The 24,148-nt window shown below is 35.1% G+C and overlaps 4 protein-coding genes across 4 annotated transcripts; 1 reads left to right on the top strand and 3 right to left on the bottom strand.

The window, feature by feature from the left end:
* Nucleotides 1–381: 381 nt before the first annotated feature.
* On the bottom strand, nucleotides 382–846 carry LOC139883076 (uncharacterized). Its single transcript, XM_071867303.1, has one exon. It carries the CDS (start codon nucleotides 844–846, stop codon nucleotides 382–384), a length of 465 nt encoding a protein of 154 aa, XP_071723404.1.
* An 11,837-nt stretch (nucleotides 847–12,683) lies between these two features.
* Nucleotides 12,684–13,129, bottom strand: LOC139883077 (phytosulfokines 3-like). Its single transcript, XM_071867304.1, has 2 exons — nucleotides 13,028–13,129; nucleotides 12,684–12,818 (listed from the first exon to the last, which is right to left on the bottom strand). Exons 1-2 carry the CDS (start codon nucleotides 13,127–13,129, stop codon nucleotides 12,684–12,686), a joined length of 237 nt encoding a protein of 78 aa, XP_071723405.1.
* A 3,614-nt stretch (nucleotides 13,130–16,743) lies between these two features.
* On the bottom strand, nucleotides 16,744–17,659 carry LOC139883078 (uncharacterized). Its single transcript, XM_071867305.1, has 2 exons — nucleotides 17,592–17,659; nucleotides 16,744–17,401 (listed from the first exon to the last, which is right to left on the bottom strand). Exons 1-2 carry the CDS (start codon nucleotides 17,657–17,659, stop codon nucleotides 16,744–16,746), a joined length of 726 nt encoding a protein of 241 aa, XP_071723406.1.
* Nucleotides 17,660–21,301: 3,642 nt separating this feature from the next.
* LOC139883080 (uncharacterized) lies at nucleotides 21,302–23,326 on the top strand. Its single transcript, XM_071867306.1, has one exon. It carries the CDS (start codon nucleotides 21,302–21,304, stop codon nucleotides 23,324–23,326), a length of 2,025 nt encoding a protein of 674 aa, XP_071723407.1.
* Nucleotides 23,327–24,148: the final 822 nt, after the last annotated feature.

Raw genomic sequence — 24,148 nt, forward strand, 5'->3', positions numbered from 1 at the left:
TCTCTTGAGTGACTCATACTCATCTTGTGAAATTAATACTATGGATACATCTTGTTGCTTTGTTTCAGTTTCCACTGTTGCTATGTTGGCTGTTGCTCCTTTGGTGAATTTGAAGTTAGGAGGAAAACCAACTAATCTATAGCATTTTGCAGCAATGTGGCCTATCTTTCCACAGTGGCTACAGATTGGTTTGCCATTAGGAGTTTTCTTGTAAGGAGGATGCTGTTGAGTTTGTTTCTGAGGTTTTGCAGAGGAAAAGGCAGCCACAATTGGTTCATCAGTCTCTGAAGGTAAGACATTTTGACTTTCAAACTGAGCAATGGTTGCATAAACTTTCTGAAGAGAAGGAATGTGATCAAGCATCATGATAGTTCATCTGATCTAAGCATAGGCAGGATTAAGTCCTTTTAGGAACCTAATAATTTTGTCACTCTCATAGTATTCAGCTATCACTTTGAGTGCCTTGCATTGACATTTGATTGCACATTGACATTCAGGGATGGGCCTTAAATCATCAAACTCATCCCATAAAGTTCTGATTTTGGTATAGTAATCTGATATGTTGAGATCACCTTGTTTGAGCAGATAGATTTCTTCTTGAATGTCAGAGATCCTTGAGAAATCAGTTTTGGAAAACCTGTCTTGCAAGTCTTTCCACATCTCAAGTGTTGTGTTGAATCTAGAGATGGATGGACGGATTGAAAGAGAGACTGAGTTCATCAGCCAACAGGAGACAGTAATGTTGCATCTGTCCCAATCAGGAAAGGTTAGATCATCCTCTTGTGGTTTTTGAATCTTTCCATTTACAAAATTGAATTTTGCCTTAGACCTGAAAGCCATTGCCATGGATCTCGACCAGCTGTGATAATTGTTGTTGTTGAGGAGAGGAGAAAACCAGAATCTGTGTTGGATTTTCATTAGGGTGAAGATAAAAATCAGATGAGGGTGACATTGATGAGTTTTGGTTTGAGGAGGTGATATCAGACATGTTTTTGAAGTGAAGAGTGTTTGGTTGTGATTTTGATTTCAATTTTTAGATGAGGGTTGATATGAGTTCAAGTTATCTAAGAACAAAACTCTCTCAATTGGCTCTAGATACCATGTTGAATTTTGTGATCGGAAGAGAGATTGATATTGAGAGAAAACTTGTTGTATGATAACTTGAATTAATTTTATTATTGGAAGTTAACTTCTATTTATATTACAAGTCCTATTCTAACAAGAATTAAACAATTGTATAAACAATCTAATCCATCACCATGCCTCTCCATGTGATTCTGGTAATCCCATGCTTGGTATGGGTTAACCATGCCTTAAGTTGGTGATTGAGAAGTCTAATCAAGTCCATGCTTGAGTTGGAAGAAGGAGTAGACAGTGACTTGCAATGCAAGCAACTGACTGAGTGAAAGACAGGCTGGACTTGTGATTTCCAAATGGGCCGCGCAATCCGTCTGGCCCATTTCCTCTTCAACTCTGTTCGCGGCCCAGATGAAAGAGAGGAGACAGAGATGACGGAAGGAGACGAGAAAGGATAACGGAAGACAACGTGGAGAGAGAGCCGTTAGGCTTGCAACGGTCAAATTCCAATTTCCAATTATGAAAGTGACGAACCCTAATTGTGCAATTGATCGTTCTTCTGCTCCCAGCACACAATTTCAACAGTATATGTGCGTTCACTTGACTATACAATAAAATAACATTTGACTCCAAGATATTGTGGGTACGTACGAAGTAACGTGATTCTCACTACTAACACTGAAAATCTGCTTTTGATTTTATATTAACATTTTACATAGTGCTTAGTTTATTAAATATATAAAAAATGTAGTATTATAATATCCACCATCCATAACAATTATGATGCATAAAAAAAAAAAATCCACCATCCACAAACATAGTCAAATTTAGTAAAAGAAATGTTTGGTCTGGTCAAATCCCCCACAACAGTTTATTATTGAATGCTTATTAAGCTACACAGAATACTAATTACGATCACCATAAATTTAATAAATGATCTCAGATACGAATCTTAGAAATGGAATCTTAGAAAGAAATGGAATAATAAAACATCTAAAATTGAGGATTCACTTTATGTACATACAATAATTCAAATAAAATTACCATAATCAATTAACGAATATAAATATTTAAAGTTGTACTATTAAAAAACGTGTTTGGATAGAATTGATAGAGCACCTGTAATTCCAGTTAGGAGAGGTTATAAATACTAATGTTGTAATAATAAAATTTACAGTAAAAATAGAATAATATGGGTCATAGAAATTGAAATATTGTAATTGAGATGATGATAATCGAATTTGTTTAAAGCTTGATTGGATCTGAAAGCTTAAAATCGATATTTATTGTGTTTAGATCCTAGAAACTAGTTTGGTTCCGAGTTAATACTAAAATAACACTCAAAATCAATACAACAGTAAAAGGCTATTAAAAATTGAGAAAATGAAAAAAATGAACTTTAATGGAAAATTTTCAGATCTATTTTGATTTCAACTAAAGCTCATAATCGGAAAAAGGAAAGTTAGAGATCTTATATAGTGATCTCTAACTAACCTAAACGTCATAAGTCTTTTACAAATTTCTGGAAAAAAGAAATTACTTGTAGGAAAAGCAAAAAGCATTTTTAGGACCACTTCTACACAAATCTGTCAAAATGCTCAAAAACGACTGCGTTTTGCTAGCATTTCTCTTCATAAGCTTTCTTTTTAGTCTTCAAATTATGCTGCAAAAGACTGGATAGAAACTTCACTACATGCCAATGAGTTTAAATTCTATAGAAAATCAACACTATAGGTCTTTTGTTGACTTTACACTTGACTTTTGATTCTGAGCTTCAAATGACATAGTACCGATGCAGAAACTTCTATTGCACTTTTTCCAACTTAAACTTCTTCATTTGATTGACTGAAACTAAAATTGGGATTGAAAATGTAGAAAACTAAGCTAAAACAGCTACTTTGAGTACCATGATCATTTCCGAGCTCTTTCATCACAAGGTTTGTACACAAAAACATCTTCACAAACACTAATGTGTGCTTTCTGAATCAAAATCTCAGCCAAAAACAGCTTACAATGTAAATCCCCAAATCATGACAGTCATGATGAACAATCAATAACTTGAGCAGACATTTTATTCCTTACTAAATAATCGATGAAATTGACTTAACCATTCGATTCGTAGCATCCATTAAAGTGAATCTAGAGTTTTGAATTGATTGTTTTGATCAACTATAACAAATTTACGACTAAACCCTAGTTTTATTTTGCCGAAAGCTAAAAAGGGAAAGTTTTAGAACACTGTAGGAAACCTTAAAAAGGAAACTCTAACCTTAGAATTGGGCACTTTCATTCTGGGGAATTGTAGGTGAATTAGACAATGAAGCGTTGTTGCCGACCTCTTCTTGAGTCGTCTGACGTGTCGCCTGAGCTCCGACAATGCGCCGTCCAGTCCACCAAATGTCATTTGTGTTTTCGACTGAGGAAGTTTCGAAAAAGCCGGCAGAGTCTCCAGCTTTTAGTGCAGGAACAACAAGGTCTTTGATTTCTTTCCAACGTGCCATTTCGTCCTCGACAGTCACAAATGCATAATCAACTTCAATCTTCTCTGCATTGCTTCTTCATTGATATGTCTTCGTTTCTTTCACCTTGAAACCCTTTAACTCATTCAGAAATGCCTCCACGAAACCTTTGATTCCCACTTTGATCATCTTGTCCATTAAAGAGCTTGGTTTCTTCAGTTGCAAGCATGTTTTCTTCTTCTTCTTTAGCACTTTCTTCTGTTCTAAGCTAATCAAGCTTTCCACAACTTCCTGAAATGCAGGCTCTATTAAACAAGTTATTCCAATAGCTCTTTCTTTGTTTGATGGAGCATGCATTCCTATCAGTTTTATCAGAAAATCAAACCTCCATTTCTGAAGTGACTTAGTAAAAATATCTGCAAGCTGAAAATTTGTTTTGTTCTGCAATACACCATTCTGATCTATTTCTTCTCAATCAGCTCTCTCACTAAATGGTACTTGATGTTCACATTCTTTGTTCTGAAGTGATCACCTGGATTTTCAGCCATAGAAATTGCAGAACTAGAATCAAAATAGATAGGAACACATAATTCTTTCAACTCCCAAATATCCATCAGAATCTTCTTAATCCACATAATTTGCTTAGCTGCTAGGTTGATTGCAATGTATTCTGCTTCTGCAATTGATTGTGCCACAATCTTTTGATTTTTTGACCTCCAAGAAAAGATTCCTGAGCCAAAACTACTGCAACAGCCACATCTACTCCTGCATCTTTCCTCATTCCCATAACTATCATCACAAAACATTAGCAGCTCTCCCTTTCCACCATTTTCATACCACAAACCATAATCACAACTGCTTTTCATAAATCTCAAGATTCTTCTAAAACTAGCATGCTCTATAGATGGATTAGAGCTACAACTAGCAAGCATGTTAACTGTGCAAGTCAAATCAGGCCTAGCGGCACACAGGTACATTAATGAGCCTATCTATCATGCTTCTATAATCTGTTGAATCAAAAACCCTCACTAGCCTTTGTAGGCTTTAGCTTCAGTTGAACCTCCATTGGGGTAGAGATCTCATTGAAATTCTCCATCTGAAATTTCTTTAATATATCCAGTGCATATTTCTTCTAATACACAAAGATTCCATCTTCTCTTTGTTCTATCTCAAGGCCAAGAAAGTACTTCATCAATCCAAGATCTATCATCTTGAATTCTGATTCTATCATATTCTTGAAATCTTCAACAAGCATTGGTGCAGTGTTAATGAACAATAAATCATCCATATAGAGTGAACAAATTAACTTTTCTCCTCCTTAATGCTTGACATACAAGGTTGCTTCATTCTGACTCTTCTCAAAGCCATTCTTAACAGATAGGAATTGATTCTTGATTATCAAGCCCTTGGAGCTTGCTTTAAACCATATAGAGCCTTTACAAGTTCGTACACTTTACTTTCCTCTCCTGGAACAACAAAACCTTCAGGTTACTTGACATAGACTTCTTCTTCAAGTACTCCATTTAAGAAAGCAGATTTTACATCCATCTGATGTATCTTCCAGTCATTGTTAGCTGCCTTTGTCAATAACAGTCTCATAGTATCCAGCCTTGCAACTGGAGCATATGTTTCTTCATAGTCAACACCATATTCTTGCTTAAACCTCTCACAACCAATCTGGCCTTGTACCTGTTGACTGTTCCATCAGCATTTAGTTTGATCCTAAACACCCATTTTGTATCAATAATTTTTGTATTCTCTGATGGTTTGTTGCAAAGAAACCATGTTCCATTTTCTTCAATAGCATCCATCTCTTCTTTCATTACTTTCTTCCATTTTACAGATTTTTCAACTTGCTTGTAGGTTCTAGGCTCAATGCTAACAGACATAACTTCCTCCATTTCTACATCTGGAAAATCCTCAACAACACAAATAAACCCTAACACATCTGGATTAGGAGCTAGCATTGATCTTTCATAGATTTTACTTAAACTTTTCTTCTTGTTGGTCTACAAATCTTCTGGAGTAGCTGTATCAATGTCTGTTGCTTGAATTTCAGGATTCTATAGACTTCCTTCATTGAATACTGTAGACTTCCTTCATTGAATACTGGTTCTCCTCCTGAATTTGGTGAATCAGGAGCATTGTTTGATCTGCTACTTTCTCCTTCAGTCACAGGAGATGTTAATAATGGTGTAGGAACATTGTTAACTCCTCTTGGAGTTGATCTTGGTGTACTTGAAACAGATGGAACAAACACATTGGGACAAACTAGTGAATCCTCATTGTCAGATGAGTTTTCACTCAGAATTTCATCAATGAAAGGTTATTACATTGATATTTCACTCAATATACTCCCAGGTTCACTCACAGTTGACTCACTTCACTCATATTCAGAATTCTCATCAAATTTTGCGCTCATTGTAACTATCATTTTCTCTTTCATTGGTCCCAAATTCTATAACCTTTGGTTTATCCTGGACTATACCCCATCATTACTCCCTTCACTACTTTTTCTTCCATCTTCTTCCTTCTTTGCTCAGGAATGTGAGCATAAGCAATGTAGCCAAAGACCTTCAAGTGATGCACCTTTGGTTTAACTCCAAATATCATTTTAAAAGGTATTTTTCCTTTAAATGCTTTAGTTTGTAGTCTGTTTTGCAAGTATACTGCTGTGTTGTAAGCTTCAGGCCAAAACTTTCTAGAAACATTCATCCAAAACATTAATGACTTCCCCATTTCAACGATTGTCATGTTCTTCCTCTCTGAAACTCCATTTTGTTCTAGACAGTATGGTACAGTTAAATGTTGGAAGATGCACTCCTTTTCACAATATGATTTGATCTCATTTGAGGTATATTCTCCACCTCTATCACTTCTAAGACACCTCAACTTGCAGCCTACTTCAGCTTCAGCTTGTGCTCTCCTTAATTTGAACATTCCAAACACTTGGTCTTTTGTCTTGGTGAAGTAAATCCAATAGTATCTTGTAAAGTCATCAATGAATTCCAGATAATACCTACTAACAGCAACATATGGTATTTCAATTGGACCACACACATTAGTATGAACTAGCTGCAATTTATGAGTTGATCTCCAATAACTCTAAGGGAATGAGGCTTTCTGTCTCTTGGCTTTTGCACATGCTTCACAAACTTTCTTCATCTTTGCACAGAGTTTTGAAATATCCTGCACAACTTCATTCTTCTGCATTGCAAATATGTTGTCAAGTCCAGCATGACCAAATCTCTTGTGCCACAAATGAGTTGTTTCAGTTATATTTCCATAGAATGCTCATTCTACATCTTCCATTCTAATCTTAAACATTCTATTTATCTGTAGAACTCTGTGTATCAAATTTTTCTCAGCATTGAATATCAAACATTCTTCATTTTCAAAGTAAACATCATATTTCTTCTCCATCAATTGTCCTACACTAATCAGATTTTGATCTAATTCAGAAATAAGGTAGACATCTTCAAGAATGGACTTACCAGCTTTAGTTTCCAACTCCACGGTTCCTTTTCCTTCCACATGTACCATTTCATCATTTCCAAACTTGACTGCAGTAACAACATTTAATTTCTTCTCCACAAACACCTCTTCCTTTATTGTCATATGATTTGAGCAGCCACTATCTATGATCCAAGTATTCTTCTTCTCTTCTACTCTTCCAGCAAAACAGCTTTCCACCATAAAAATACTTTCTTCAATGTGAGTTTCACTTTTCTGACTGCTTTGAGAACTTTTAGGTTCTTGTGTTTGGGTGTTTGAAGTGTTTTGTTGGTTTACAGGTGTTCCAGGGTTTGTTACAAGACTAGTTGGGCTTGGACAGGTTTGATGGTAGGCTATTTAAGGTATTGGTGGATATTCTGTTATAGCTTGTATTATAGGGTAAAGCATTTGGTTCATTGGAGCTTGTCATTGTTGAATGTGTGGTGTTGAAGCATACTTTGCTTGATATTGTATTGTTGCAGGTTGTTGTTGTTGGGATTGTCCAAGTGGAGTGAAATTTGCATTCTGACTTGGATGCTGGTGTTGTTGATTTTGTCTCTAGAATGGATGGATAGGTGGCAACCTTCCAAATGTTATGTTGATCATCACACTATCTGTTGTAGCAAACTGTATTTGTGTGTCCTTTCTTTCCATAATGGCTGCAAATAGCCATTTCATGCCAAAAACAGCTTTCCTCTGACTGATTGTGCTTCTTGCAATGTCTGCATTCAGGAAAACTTCTCCAATTTTTTGGCCTTTATCCCTGAAAGTTGTTGAAACCTCTTTCTCTAGGCCTCCATGGTTGATTCTGTTAGTAAAACTGGTTCTGATATGGCTGAATTAATGGTCTTTGGTAGTTTGGCTTGTAGGATTGGTTCTGGTAACCTTGGTTAGGCTGGTATGAGGTGTTTTGGTAGGCTGGATAAGTTTGTGGCACTGGTTGCTTTATCATTTATCCTGGAACAGGCTGGACTTGGACTTATTATGTTTGGTTGACAGTTTGAGAGCTTCCAAGATTGATTTCTTGACTTGACTGGTATTCATTTGCTGGTATGGTGATTGGTGGTATCTGCAATTACCTGAATCTCTCACTTTTGAATGCTGCTGCTTCTTCTTTCTCCTCCTTAATCCTATATCTACTCTCATGAATTTCCAGTGCATTGAAAAACTCTTCTAAACTCACCAACTCTAGATTCATGTTGAACTCCCTGTCTAGAGCTGAGATAACTGATTCAAATCTCCTTGACATTCTTCCCAACAGCCTATCTATCAACTTTTCTTCATCCCTAGTCTCATTTGCTGCAGAATCTCCATTAGTCTAGCTCTAACTCCACAACAACTTCTTCATCTTTCATCCTATAATCATCAAACAACTTTTCCATCTTCTTAGATTTAGTCCTTCTACCTAGAACTGTTCCCTCATACTCTAATTTAAGTGTACCCCAGATTTCCTTAACAGATTTACATCCTACCACCTTCCTAAGAACACTCAGATCTATCATACTTCTCAATCAAATTTGTGCTCTTCTATCTTTCTCTAAATCATCCTGCCTCTTCTTTCTATGTGCCTCTGTTCATATTGGAAGATCAGCAACACCATATTCAACTACACTAAACAATCCAGCAACATCTAAATGGTCTTTTGCTACTACAGACCACATATCAAAATCATTATCTTTGAATTTCTCTATCTTGTTTCCATCTCCTCCTGTATTTGGTAAAACTAATGCCATCTCTTCACTTTTTCTTCCAAGACCGATAAATTTAGGTATCCAGCTCTAGATACCACTGATAAAACACATGTAATCCCAGCTAAGAGAGATTACAAGCATTGATGCTGCAATAACAAGATTTACAATAAAAACAGAACAATACAGGACAGAACTTGAAATATTGTAACTGAGATGATGATAATCGAATTTGTCCATAGTTTGATTGAATCTGAAAGCTTAATATCGGTATCTATTGTGTTTAGATCCTACAAATTAGTTTAGTTCCGATTTAGTACTAAGGTAACACTCAAAACCAATACAACAGTAAAAGGCTATTAAAAATTCAAAAAATAAAAATGAACTTTAATGAAAAAATTTCAGATCTATTTTGATTTCAACTAAAGCTCATAATCAAAAAAGGAAAAGTTAGAGACCTTATATAGTGATGTCTAACTAACCTAGACGTCATAAGTCTTTTACAAATTTCTGAAAAAAAGAAATTACATGTAGGAAAAGCAAAAAGTACTTTTGGGACTACTTCTACACAAATCTGCCAAAATGCTCAAAAATGACTGAATTTTGCTTGCATTTTTCTTCATAAGCTTTCTTTTTAGTCTTCAAATGATGCTGCAAAAAACTGGATAGAAAATTCACTACAGCTGCCAATGAGCTTAAATTCTGCGGAAAATCAACACAATAGGCCTTTTGTTGACTTTGCACTTGACTTTTGATTCTGAGCGTCAAATGACATAGTACCGATTCAGAAACTTCTACTATACTATTGAGCTTTTCCCTTAAACTTCTTCATTTGATTGACTGAAACTAAAACTGGGATTGAAAAATGCAGAAACTAAGCTAAAATAGCTAGTTTGAGTACCATGATCATTTATGAGCTCTTTCATCACAAGGTTTGTAGACGAAACATCTTCACAAACACTAATGTGTGCTTTCTAAATCAAAATCTCAGCCAAAAACAACTTACAGTGTAAATCTCCAAATCACAGCAGTCATGATGAACAATCGACAACTTGAGCGGACATTTTATTCCTTACTAAATAATCGATGAAATTGACTTAACCATTCGATTCGTAGCATCCATTAAAGTGAATTTAGAGGTTTGAATCAATTTTTTTGATCAACTATAACGAATTTATGACTAAATCCTAGTTTTATTTTGTCTAAAGCTAAAAATGGAAAGTCTTAGAACACTGTAGGAAACCTTAAGAGGAAACCCTAACCTCCGAATTAGGCACTTTCATTCTGGAGAATTGTAGGTGAATTAGACAATGAAGCGTTGTTGCCGACCTCTTTCTGAGTCGTCTGACGTGTCGCCTGAGCTTAGACGATGCGTCCGGTCCGCCAAATGTCATTTGTGTTTCCAACTGAGGAAGTTTTAGAAAAGCCGACAGAGTCCTCAACTTTTAGTGCAGGAACAACAAGGTCCTTGATTTCTTTCCAACATGCCATTTCGTCCTCGAGAGTCACAAATGCATAATCAACTTCAATCTTCTCTGCATTGCTTCTTCCTTGATCTGTCTTCGTTTCTTTCACCTTGGAACCCTTTAACTCATTCAGAAATACCTCTACGAAAGTTTTGATTCTCACTTTGATTATCTTGTCCATTGAAGAGCTGGTTTCTTCAATTGCAAACATGCTTTCTTCTTCTTTTTTAGCACTTTCTTCTGTTCTAAGCCAACCAACCTTTCCACAACTTCCTGAAATGCAGGCTCTATTAAACAAGCCATTCCAATAAGAATTACTCGTAGATGATAAGGGAATCAGATAGGAATGAGCACTCAACCAATTAAGGACAAAACATGATTTTTTTTTTTGACATTCTACTCATTAATTTCTATAAGAAGTGTGTGGAAAGAATGAATTAGGGCACTCCAAAAAAAAAAAAATATATTTCTTGTTATATTGTTAGAGCATCCACACCACCGGTCTCAATCTTCGATCCCAATTAATGCCACATTAACTATATATAAACATAAAAAAACATTGGAACTTAAAAAATTTGAGATCATATTTTTCATTGCATTATCTCAATCTTTTAAATATAATTATAAATATTTATTATAAATATTATTAAAAAACATGATTGATATTTATATTTTTATTGATTAGAATTGAAGAAAGTAAAAATTGAGAATGATTTGAAAATCTCTAAAAAGTAGGATTTAGAAAAAATTAGTAAGATTTTATTAATGTGTCAGGTTCCAATTTATTTACTCCACTATTATTTTAGTTTCAATTTTTATAATATGTATAAATTATAAAGGTGGTTCTCTTAGATTAGTCAAAATTCTAATATTTGTGGACCATAATACCGACAACAAATGCTAAAAGTAGGTGCTAAATGAATCCTCATTTCTTTATTTCAATTCCAAACATAACTCGCAAGCTGTTACGATGTAATAGGATAATTATTTCATGGGTACTGATTTATATACTTTATTTGATAATCAAAAACTTCGTTATGGAGGAATATGGTTTTTTTTCAGGATAAAACTAATATCGAAGATACGTGAACTTAGAAATTTTTTTTATATTGTCCAACGAGATTCGAATTTCAAATTTAAGGAAAAAAAACAGATATTTTAACCATTCGATCATGTCGTGATTGGCGTGATAGAAATTATAGTTGGAGTCATGACTCATATCATATAGTTTATCTTGTGTTTCCTGATCCTAAATTTCATTTATATTATTATCAAAAAAAAAGGAAAAAGCTCCATATATATATATATATACGTATTACCATGGTGTATATTTTCATGATATGTTGTAATACTATCTCCATCCCTAATTAATTATTATATTTTCTATATTTTTTATATAAAAAATATAATAATTAATTAAGAACGAACGAAATATTTAGCTGGATGTGAGACAAAGTAATTTTGCGTTTTTAAGTTGTCAAAAAAGATATCTTCAAAAAAAAATTGTCAAAAAAGTTTGGGAACTCATGGCCAATTAGGACTCCCTTCGATCCCTTCGATGCCAACTCCAATAACTTTTATTCTTCTGTGTAGAATATGATTCCACAGCCGCTTCTTTAACTATACACGATTTTTATGTTTTCTTATAGTACAATGCATGATAGGCGACAGACAAAACTATCATGAAGGACTAATTTTTATGTTTTTTTATAGTACAATATTTATAAGAACCATTGCCTTAATTTTAGTGCCTACTAGAATATTTTGACCAAGATACACATTTGCTAAACAAAATTAAACGACATAGACAGAAATAGTAAAGTATTAGTATCATGTTAGCTACTTCTAGTGGGCGAAGTTAAGGAAAAAAAATACTTCTAGTGGGCGGCATATTGCTAAACAAAATAAGAGGATTTATAGGATAACCTCAAATATATATACACGTATCCATTTATAATGATCAACTATTAAATCATGTCTGCATTAATGTCAGATTATCTATGGATTAATGTAGTCCAATGATTTATAGATCGATAAGTATTTGCGTATTCGAAACCTCACGGACATGTATAGTCATTTAAGTGTGGAAAAATAGCTTAAACTACATATTAGCATCAAACATTCATCTTAAATATTTAAGATGATCCTACCAAATTCCTCTAAAAAAAATATAACATGTGCTTATATAAAATAATTATCATGCATGATATATTGAAGCAATATATATGCTATATTTTATGCTTCAGTTCAGAGTTTGGTTTGAAGCCAAATGAAGAAAGAAGATAAGAAAGATAGAATTTGCAGAGTAATATTTAACAAAAATGGGAATTGAAAAATACCCATTTTACAAATGTATTCATACTCGTATTTAATGATCGAAACAACGTGAGCAACAAAAATAAAAATAAAAATTTCTACATGTAAAAAAACATAATATTTAATTAATTTTACGTGATCATAAAACAGATCATCATCACATATTTATAAGTAAATAATTTTCATGGCTTGTGTTCTTGGGTGTAGATATAGTCGGTATGAGCAACAAGAGTCCTCCTCATTAAGCATTCTTCTTCTCCAACCCCTTCACAAATTTCATCCATAGCTTTCTCGCTTTGATGTGACTCACCAGCTTCCTATATATTAAAATCCCCAACAACAAATTAGTAATTATATTTTGAGATTAAAAAAATAATCATAACACTAATTATAACAAATTAATCCAACTATAAATTTCTCTATCTCGATATTAAAAATGACAGGAAAATATTTCTTCAATCTGTTTTATTTAATGAAATGATTTTTCTTAATAATTGATAAGTTTATATGATGAAAGGAAGCTAACCACTTGTTGAGCTTTAGGCTGAGGCGGCTCCGGCCGGGCGGCGTATGTTAGCGTGGAGCAAAAGAGGAGAGCTAAGATGAAGAAGGTGATGAACTTGGCCATATCTTTTAATCGCTTGATTATGGATTGAGAGAGTTTTCTAATTAAGAGAAAATTTTGTGAGAAGAGAATTATGATATGTCGGAGTATTTATAGAGAGGAATTATAGGAGGTTTGACGAAAAAGCGCGTGTGAAACTGTTGAAAACGGAGGAGAGAGAGAAAGATTTTAGTGGCTGTGTGATAATTTTAATTTAAAAGTAATTAGTCTTAATTAACAGATTAACAGACTGATAAAGAAGATTAGGATTAGCTTAAGGTAGGTTGGAAGAAGTAAAAAGTGACCACAGGAATTAAACGGAATACATAAATTATCTTACGGGTTGATTTTGTGTAGGGTTTTTTTCCTTCTCTTTGATAGAAATTTGGGTAGAATTTTTCTCCTTTATGCTTTTTTCTTCAGCATTTTGTTGATAAATTATAGACCGAATTTATTCCAACTTTGATCCTTCCAGCAAAGTAACTATAAAGAAGAATGGGGGAAAATGATGTATCTGTAGAAAGTTCTTTATTTATGTAAATCGCGTCAATTTATCGATAGTAACACATGAGACGCGACAATATTATTTCATAGAGGATCTTTTCCGACTTAGAATACATTTTTTATCACGTATGGTTCTCTTATAGAGTTTCATCCAACGAATCGATGATAGCTGACTTAAACTGACTCAACCATCTAAATTAATATTTTGTTAAAAAAGGAAAAAAAAACAGAGTACATTGGCACTGGACAAGAAGATAATTTCTAATCCAACAAAATTCCTAATAATCCTAAAATACAATAGAAATTCACAATTTAACTACCTTAAAAAAAAATTTACTTATAAAGAATTGTAAAGAGCATTCTAGAACGTAATCTAAATACTACTCCTATCCTGAGCGATAATTTTGTGATCATCATCAATGAAACGATCAAGTCTAGACTCAGGAGAACTTGACAGAAAAAGGTCAGCAATAATCTGCATTTTAGTGAACAGAGGTCAAATACAACCGTAGACACACCAATTTTTTTTTAAAAAAGATTGATTCGTTCTACTTATGGCCCAACAAAATTAGATTATTTAAGGTACCACCCTTAGCATAAATCTATGAAATTGATCTAGACTTCGATCGTGAATTTGAGTGACTCCACCACCAATTGTATATATGAAATTCAATTAAGCAGCACCACAAGATATTGTAGATATTTTCTTGTTCGTGCAATGACGGCAAGCTGTTATGAAGATTAAGGCAAGACAATAAAATACTATATGGTTGGACATGCATATAATAAATAGTGTGAAGTGGAGTTATAACAAACTCCTCTCATATGTAATTCCACTATCCAAACAAATAAAACTAATTATAATAAATAAATAAAGATTTTGATGTAGTCTTCCGTATTCAAATAATGTCAGTTTTATCTTTTTAATTAAATATATTTAAAGATAAATATATAATTATTATTATTGTTTAGATACGTTAAATTTTGAATGAAACTAAGAAGTTTTAAGCGAAATCTATTTGAAAACGAAGATAATAAATTTTAATTTTAATTTTGAAGAGTGAAATTTTCTTACATCAATTCATACATTATTATTATGACGATGTCCCAGCCATTTGACGTACGAAAGGGACCAAATATCAATATATATTCCACAACTTGGAGAATATTTGAGTTATATTGATCGATCATGTGAAAACATAAATCACCTGTATTTTATAAGGGTTGAATTAATAGAGGAAGGCAATTCAAAAACCAAGTTCATATGTGAATTAGCTAGGTTTCAATTACTTCAATCACGTACGATTAATGTAATGAAATGATTAATTCCTAGTACTCTAGAAGTAGAGAAATGTCAATGAGCTTAATTCGGCCGGATGTTACGTAGTGAGAATCTAGAACACCCTAGAAAGTCGAATTTTCTACCCTTTAATTTAGAGATAATAATACTTTTATACTTCAAATTGAATTTAGTTAACAAATTGATATTTTACGAATTTTTTCTAACAAATGAGTATTCTTCTGTTAATTATTCTAATAAAATTATATTTTTTGTCAAATATTGCATACGTATCATTTTATGTCCGTCAATTCTTTCCAATCAACTCCACATGAAAAACATATCACATGACTCATCAAAAGTAACACGTAAGTATGGTGACTTAAATTTTTTTTGCTGTCCTCCCCCAACCAAATTATTGATGAACCGAAACTTTTATATACGAACCGAATCCAAAAATTTAATCGAACCAACCCCATCCTTGCAGTCCAAAATCTTAAATCGTTTCTTCGTCTTCTTATCTTCTCCAACACAATTAACATCAAAAAAAAATCTTCTCCAACACAAAGTTCTTACGAACACAAAAGCAAGAAGTGAAGCCGTGAAAATTTAATTGGGGATTAACACCGAACTTGTAAGACAATCCTTTCCGGTTAGTCGATCGAATTAGATCAAGACTCTCGGAATAAACCCTGAACCTGAGCTTAATCTCTTCGTCACTCTCGAGTATCTTCCCATACCTGAAATGATAAAAAAGGTCAACCCAATTAACATAATCATCTCAAACAAATATAAATATTATTTTCCAATTGGGTTTCGTGAATTGACCTGTGAGCAAAGCGAGCGAAGGAGAAGACATGACGAGTTCGTCCGATGACTCGGAGCATAGTGGACTCGAAGTGATGGAGGCCGCCGGAGACGAGTCTGATGGGATTGGATTCTTCAACGGAAGATGACCCAGCAGCTGCAATGCATAATGCATAGGAGGAGAAGTACGGTGGAGACAAGAGTCATGAAATTGTACATCATAACTGGGTTGATCCCCGATTCAATTTTCACGGCTTCACTTCTTGCTTTTGTGTTCGTAAGAACTTTGTGTCGGAGAAGATTTTTTTATTTTTTTTAATTGTGTTGGAGAATATAAGAAGACGAAGAAACGATTTAAGATTTTGGACTGCAGGGATGGGGTTGGTTCAAATAAATTTTTGGGTTCGATTCGTATATAAAAATTTCGGTTCAATCCATAATTTGGTTGGGTGAGGATAGCAAAAAAATTCTAAGTCACCATGCTTACGTGTCATTTTTTATGAGTCAACATGTGACATATTTTTTATGTGCAGCTATTTATAAGATGACACGTATAAAATATTTGACGGAAAGTATGATTTTATTAGAAAAACTAACGAAAATACCCATTTCTTAAAGAAAATTGAAAGATATCAATTTATTAATTAAATTCAATTTGAAATATCAAAAATATTATTATTATCCCTTTAATTTTGTGATATAAAATATATTTCTTGGATATATTTTGAGCTCGTCATGATGATGATCAGTTAAATTTTCAATTGATGGTAATGAAAATGTCAATCGCCGTTAAGCAAATATATAGACTTTTTTTAATCAATTTTGGGTTAGTAATATTAGTGGCATAATAAGCGTTAGAATAGCTGACATTTCAATATTACGCATTACTTGATTTGATGAATACAGGGTGGCCATTGACTAAGTCATTATAAATTATGTTGTCATATGTTCGGAGCTCACGAGACAAAATTAACTCATTCGGAAGATGTGTATATACATATATTTTTTTCACACACTTTTTTTTTTTGAATATAAGAAGGGAGTTTTATTAGAGATTGTCTGTATCTGCCACAGAAGGGGGCAATAAACCTTGCCCATTGCGCTTAAAGTTCGCAATGCGATGGGCAAGATTATTACAAGAACTTGGCACAAAAAGAAATTTACAAGACACAAAATTCTTGGCTAGAGATCTAATCCTGTCTAAAACATCCCTGCATGACAAAAAGGAGGGGTCGGTGCTATTTGCACCGTTAACCACCAACAATGCATCGGATTCGAAAATAACATGAGGAAAGCCAAAGGATAACGCTAGTAAAACTCCTTGTAAAAGAGCAGTGCTTTCGGCATAGAATATGTCCATGAAGCCCTGCTCGTAGACTGATTTGTAGCATACTGTAGCACCGAGGTGGTCTCTCATCACAATTCCCAGCCCCCAGAAGCATGATTCCTTAAAAAGCGCTGCATCCGTGTTGATTTTGATCGAACCCTGACAAGGGGGAATCCATCTAACGCCTGGCCGTTGGATCTGATCCAGCAGGAGCCTGACTGGCCTGGAGCCTAGCAGCCTAACCTGCTCAACCAGGGCCGCCGCCGCTCTAGGAGTAGCACAAAAAGAATTTGCCCATGCATCATTACGGTTCTTCCAAGCAATCCACAGCCCAATATTCAGAGAAACCCAAGCGGAAGGGTCCAAAATGTCAAATAATCTGAAGTACCAAGAGAAGAAATTCTCGTTTTATTTTTTTCACACACTACGCGCAAAATATACGTTAACTTTGATAACAACATACATTAAAAAAGATACTAGTATATTAGCAAGTCTTTATTTTATTTAATTAAAAAAGTCTTTATTTTTTTATTTATACAACTATAGATTATAAAAAAGATAAAGATCACATTCTCAGCACTCGAAGAGCATCTGAAGGAAAATATTCTATTATTTGTATTTTTAGCATTCCATCCATCTACAATTAGTTTATCATTTTAACTTAGGAGAATATGTTAAGAAAAATAAAAATTTACTCATTAAAAATTAATATTAAAAATATATATATATTTTAGAGATTTTTTTTTCACTAAATCTTTTATTGTCTTTTTTATGTATTTTGTATTCTATCATCATAATCAATAACACAAAATAATATTTTTCTATCAATAGTTCTAATATGGCATCAGAGTCGGTTCCTACCAAGGGTTTGACGCCGTCAACATCCAATCAAACCGTGGTCTCAAATTTTTTATCCGGCCAAATCTTGTCGTCGTCGATCGTTTCAAATCCTTCATCTGGAATATTCTCGTTGCCTCAAACCAATGGTAACGTCTTGTCACGTCTTCAGATTTTTAATCACGCCCTAATGATGAAACTCAATAGTTCGAATTTTTTGTTATGGTCGAAACAAATTCTGCTAATTATTCGTGGTTATGGTCTATTAGGGTTTCTTACAGGGGATATCCCTTGCCCTCCCCAATACATTCAAGTTAATGGGAGCATGGAGTATAATATCAATTATCAAATCTGGGAGCAGGATCAACTTTTGCTTGGATGGCTTCTTCAATTGCTAACTCCTGCTGTACTAGCCCAGATTACAGTACATGATACTTCAGCAGCAGTTTGGGCCTCCCTTAATCAACTTTTTTCCATTCTGTCCAAAAATAAGGCGATAAACGTTAGACGACGTCTCATTCAAACCAAAAAAGGCAGCATGTCAATAATTGAATATGTTCAAAAGATGAAGGGTTTCGCTGAATCTATTACATGTACTGGAAAAGTCTATGATGAAGACTGCCTTTTCTGGATTAGTATTGCTAATTTGGGCCCTGAATATGATTCCTTCGTTGCTATGTTAAATACATTCAAAGGTTATCTATCCGTTGCAAATTTGACTAAGAGGCATACTTGGAGATGACAACTGCTCGCAATGCTCTTGATTCCTCTGTTCACTATACTCAGACACAGGGACAATAAACTGGAACTATTTTTACTACAAGAACTCAGGGTGTCGATCTGGGATGCTACAACAACTTATCTGGCCATGGGCGTGATACTGGTTGCAAACGTGGTCGTGGAAGCAACAACAACAATTCCCCTAATGTTTATTGTCAGATATGTAGCAGACCTTACCATTCAGCATCACAATGTTATAATAGGTTAGATAAAAAATTCAAAACACTAAAATCTAGTAGACCATCTGCATTCACTGCATCACCTGCATCATTAAGGAACTTTGCTCACTATGATTGGCACCTGGATTCCGGTGCTACTCATCATATTACTCATGATATGTCTAACTTAAAAATATATGTTCCCTATCATGGTGGTGATCACGTTCAAGTAAGTAATGGCACTGGTTTAACAATATCTCATACAGGTAAGGGAGTTATTCCGACTAGTTCCAAAAATATGGCCTTAATTGATGTCTTGCATTGTCCCAAAATATCGAAAAATCTTTTAAGTATTTCTAAATTTAATATGGATAATAATATCTTCTTTAAGTTAAATGAGTCAGCTTGCTTTGTAAAGGATCGAAGCACAAGGAAAATCTTGCTCCAAGGAATTGTTGAGCATGGATTGATCAAGGAGTTTTGCAATTTGATGGATGCTATGAAGAAGAAAGGATTTGGGTTAGAAGCTGACATACAGAAATCGATAGAGAAGTTAAAACGTGAATCGACAAGATTTTGGGTAGTGAATGTGGCCGCAATTTCTCTATCGTCCGTCTTTAAGTACGTCTCTCAGCACGGAGGTGAATGGTACAAGTTTACGAAGGAATATATATATCGAGCTATGATGGAGACAGCGACTCATGACAATGATGATCACCAGGGATTTGGTGATTGGTTCTGGTAAGAAAATGTGAATGGATGTCACAGATTACGCACTTGTTCCTTTGAGTTTCTTTGCCTTTCTTTCATTTGACCTAGAAGTCAGAAATTGCTTCCTATTTTGGCCATGTATGTAGGCGGATGACATGTATTTTCAATCATTCTAGTTTCTCCTTTTGCTATGATACCATGTTAGTTTATTGATGGGAAATATTATTTTGTGTTATTGATTATGATGATAGAATACAAAATATATAAAAAAGACAATAGGAGATTTAGTGAACAAGTAAGTCTCTAGAGTATACTATTTCCTATTCTAATACTAACTCTTAATGAATAAATCTTTATTTTCCTTAACATTTTTTATATAACATCGTCACTTCATCGAATCTTGAGAGAAGTAAGAGGCGTTCAACATTAACGGATCAAATACACCATAAAAATACTGATTTTATATATTTTATTTTTTATCTGAACGAAACGGATTCTAAAAAACTAAAACACTTAGTCAGAATATATATTTTGGAAGGCATTGGCAATAATGTTGATAAAAATTAAAACAAAGAAAATACATGCTAATAAGGAAATACATGTTAATAAGAAGTAAAATTTCAACCACGATATGATCGAATGATTAATACATCCGATTCTCTTCTTAAAATTGAAATTCGAGTTCTGTCGGAAACATATAAAAAAAAGTCAAACTCAAAGTTGTTGAAGCAAACTGCTTGTGTCGCAACCCTGTGTCTGTTTGATTCTGATCACACAGCAGTTGCAGTAAGTTGGCTATTTTCGTCAAAACTGATTCTACAGAAGATTTGCTATTTCTTGCAGTACAAGTCTTATTGGGAAACTAGTAATTGAAGAATCCTTAATTGGTTCGATTTAATATGTTCAAAGATCTGATTTGATTTGGTTTTAATATGGTAATCCTATTAGGAAAAGGATTCCTAGTTTGATTCCTAAACCAAAAGGGAAGTATGGATTCTTTAAGAATACAATTCCTATTCTGTAAGGGATTGGGTTTCGATTTAATGAAGGTGGTAAGATCTCTATTTAAAGAGTTGAAGACTCGACAGAAGTAGAGAGCTCAAACACAGAGAGATCAGAGCTTACACACACTTATACCTTCATGCCTTCATACACCATATTGTTCACGTTTTATTGACGTGTTGTTCGTGAACTCTTAAACTGGTGTTGGTACTTATCAGAGCACTTATCCAACTATTCAGAGTTGATTGTATGCAGTGCATCGTCTTGTGGCACTTGTAGTTCGTTAGGGGATTGCAAGGAAGTCCTTGTCCGATTGACAAGGCATTGGCGCTCGTGATCCGTGCAGAGGTCTCGAGAAGTCCTTACCCGTTTGGTGAGGCAACCGACACTTGTAATCTGAAAGAGGGTTGCAAGAAGTCCTTACCCGTTTGGTGAGGCAAATCGTTGTAAGTCCTAGTTTGTTAGATTAGGCAGCTTTAGGTAGAACGATTAAATACACTTAGTGAGATAGGAAGTAGGTTATAGATGAGCGAGTTGTAACCCGAGTATTGTCCTATTGTTACAAGAATAGTGGAATATCGTTTACCTCTGGGCTAGGCCCCGCAGAGTAGGGAAACCGAACTGCGTGAACATATCGTTGTTATTTTTCTGCACTGTGTTTATTATTCTGTGCTGACTTGCCACCGTTAGCACAACTGCACTAACCTATCGTTTCAGTCGGAATACACTTTCAAGTGATATCAGAGCGGGCTCAAGAATTCTCTTGAGAAAAGATCTTGAGTATTCTGACCATGGAAGATAGAATTGAAGAAGGCGGTTCAACCATTCGTCCTCCCCTATTGACAGAATCCAATTACTATTATTGGAAGACCAGAATGAAGTGGTACCTGAAAAGCCAAGGAGAAGATATCTGGCGTGCTACACAGGTTCTGTGGACACCTCCTACCGCGACTGTTAATGGTGCTGAAGTAGCCAAGAGTGAAGACCAATGGACAGCAGCTGAATCAGCTACTTCTACAGCAAACATCAAAGCTGTTAGCGTTATCCAATGTGCCGTACGTCCGAGTGTGTTCAAGATCATTCAGAATTTCGAAACTGCTAAGGAATCTCTGGATGCACTTCAACTCACGTACGAAGGAACAAAATCAGTCAGGCAATCAAAGTTACATCTCATCTCTACCAGGTTTGAAACTCTAACCATGAAAGATGATGAAACCATTGCTGATTTTGAAAAGAATCTTCGTTACATTGCTAATGAATCTACTGCTCTTGGCGAGAAAATTCCTGAATCCAAACTGGTAAGGAAGGTGCTGATCTCGCTACCGGAAAAGTTTAGCTCGAAGATGGATGCAATCAGTGAATCTATTGATCTCGAGAACTTGCGGTTTGATGATCTTATGGGTAAACTCAGAACTCATGAGATGACATTGGCGATGAGGAACAGAGACAAGTCCAAATCGATATCTGTTGCTTTTAAAACTGGAGTAGAAGACGTACCTGTTAACACAAGTGATCAACAACCAATTTACGAGCAGCCGACACTGTTAACGAAGAATATGGGAAAGATGTATAGGAAGTTCAACAAAGCAAAATTCAATGATTACTCTTCAACAAACCAGAAGAATAATCGAAGCTTCCAGAAGAAAGAGACAGGAGGAGGTAGTCAACGGTACAGACAGGGAGAATCCAGCGAAGGGAAAACCAGAGTCAAGAAAGAGAAGATACAATGCCATGAATGTCAAGGTTTTGGTCACATTGCTGCCAAGTGTGCCAACACTCTTGAAAAACAGAAGAAATCTTTCTTATCTACTTGGAGTGATGAGGAGACGTCCGAAGACAAATCTGAATCCAGTGATAGTGGAAGTGAAATCGAGTTTTCTGCCCATACTGCTCTCACAGCTCATGTTTCTGTAAACACAGCCCATGAATCTGTGAACTCAGAAACAGTTAGCACAGATAAATCAGAGGAGAACTCGAATACAGATGAGGACTCAGAAAGCGATGATGACAGAGACATACATGCTGCCTTCAAAGACCTTCTTGGAAAAATGACAGAATCTCTCAGAATCAACCATATACTTTCTGATGAATTAAAGCAACTCACAGCCGAAAGGAAGGATTTTGACAAAACAATTAAAAAATACGAGACTGAGATCGATAAATTGAAGTCTGAATTGTCAGAATCAGAGAAGAAGCTCGAACAAGCCAACCTTGCTATGGAGAAGTTCCACAAAGGAAAGGGAAATCTTGACGAGATCCTAAATAAAGTGTCTCCAAAGAATAATCTATTTGGGGTTGGTCACACACCATCAAGAACGGAAAAAGGAAGCAGTTCAGGGTACAAAAACAGAGTGACTAAAAACAGAATCATATGTCACTATTGCAACAAACCTGGACATATAAGACCGTGGTGTTTTGTACGACAGAATGATATTCGAAGACTTATCTCTTCACTTCCAAAAAGGCATCCTAAGAAAAAGGTTGATATCTTCAATCACACCCAACGAAAAATCTGGGTAAAGAAGAGAGAATTAAAGAATCTCATGTGTAGATTCTCAACCAAGAAGGGAGCTGATTGGTATTTTGATAGTGGCTATTCCCAACACATGACAGGAAAAGGAGAAAACTTGAAGAACATTGTCTATAAGAAACAGGGGACTGTCACATATGGCGATGGAAATTCGAATACCATAATCGGAGAAGGAAGTTTGCCAGTCTCGTCGAACTCAAAGATAAAGAATGTCCTCTTAGTGGAAGGTCTCAAACACAATCTGATCAGCATAGCTCAAATGTGCGATGAAAATTGTGAAGTCTGATTCAACAAGTACGGGTGCAAGGTGATCAACAGTAAAGAAGCAGTGATCATGACAGGGACAAGACAAACCGACAACACATACACTCTGGATGGTGATATAAAATGCTTAAAGACTAGCATAGAAAATTTAAAAATGTGGCACAAGAAACTTGGGCATATTGGCTTCAGAAATCTAGCCGATCTATCAAAGACAAGATCTGTGAAAGGCTTACCAGCTCTTACCTATGATCCTGACATCACGTGTGGAGATTGCCAACTAGGGAAGCAGACAAAACAGAAGCACTCTAAAGTTTCCTACATCACCACAGAGAGGCCCCTACAACTTCTGCATATTGACTTGATGGGACCAATGCAAACTCCAAGCTTGGGAGGTAAATCTTATGTGTTTGTTTGTGTTGATGATTTTTTCAGGTATACATGGGTAGATTTCCTTAAGGAAAAATCTGAAGCTCCTGATGTCATTATTAAGTTGTGCACCAAACTGAACAATGAAAGGAGTAACACAACTGGTGCTATCACAAGAATCAGGAGTGATCATGGAAAAGAATTTGAGAATTCAGTCGTGACTACATTCTGTGAGCACAGTGGAATTGCACATGAATTTTCTGCGCCTATTACTCCTCAACAAAATGGAGTGGTGGAAAGGAAAAATAGATCCATAACAGAGATGGCCCGTACCATGATCCATGCTCGACAGCTTAGCTACAAGCTATGGGGAGAAGCCATGTCAACAACATGCTACATTATAAATAGGGTGTATCTTCGACCACACACCAAGGAAACCCCTTATGAGATCTGGAAAAAGAAGAAGCCATCGGTGCAA

Source organism: Rutidosis leptorrhynchoides, unplaced genomic scaffold, assembly GCF_046630445.1.
Source record: "Rutidosis leptorrhynchoides isolate AG116_Rl617_1_P2 unplaced genomic scaffold, CSIRO_AGI_Rlap_v1 contig349, whole genome shotgun sequence".
NCBI lineage: Eukaryota > Viridiplantae > Streptophyta > Magnoliopsida > Asterales > Asteraceae > Rutidosis > Rutidosis leptorrhynchoides.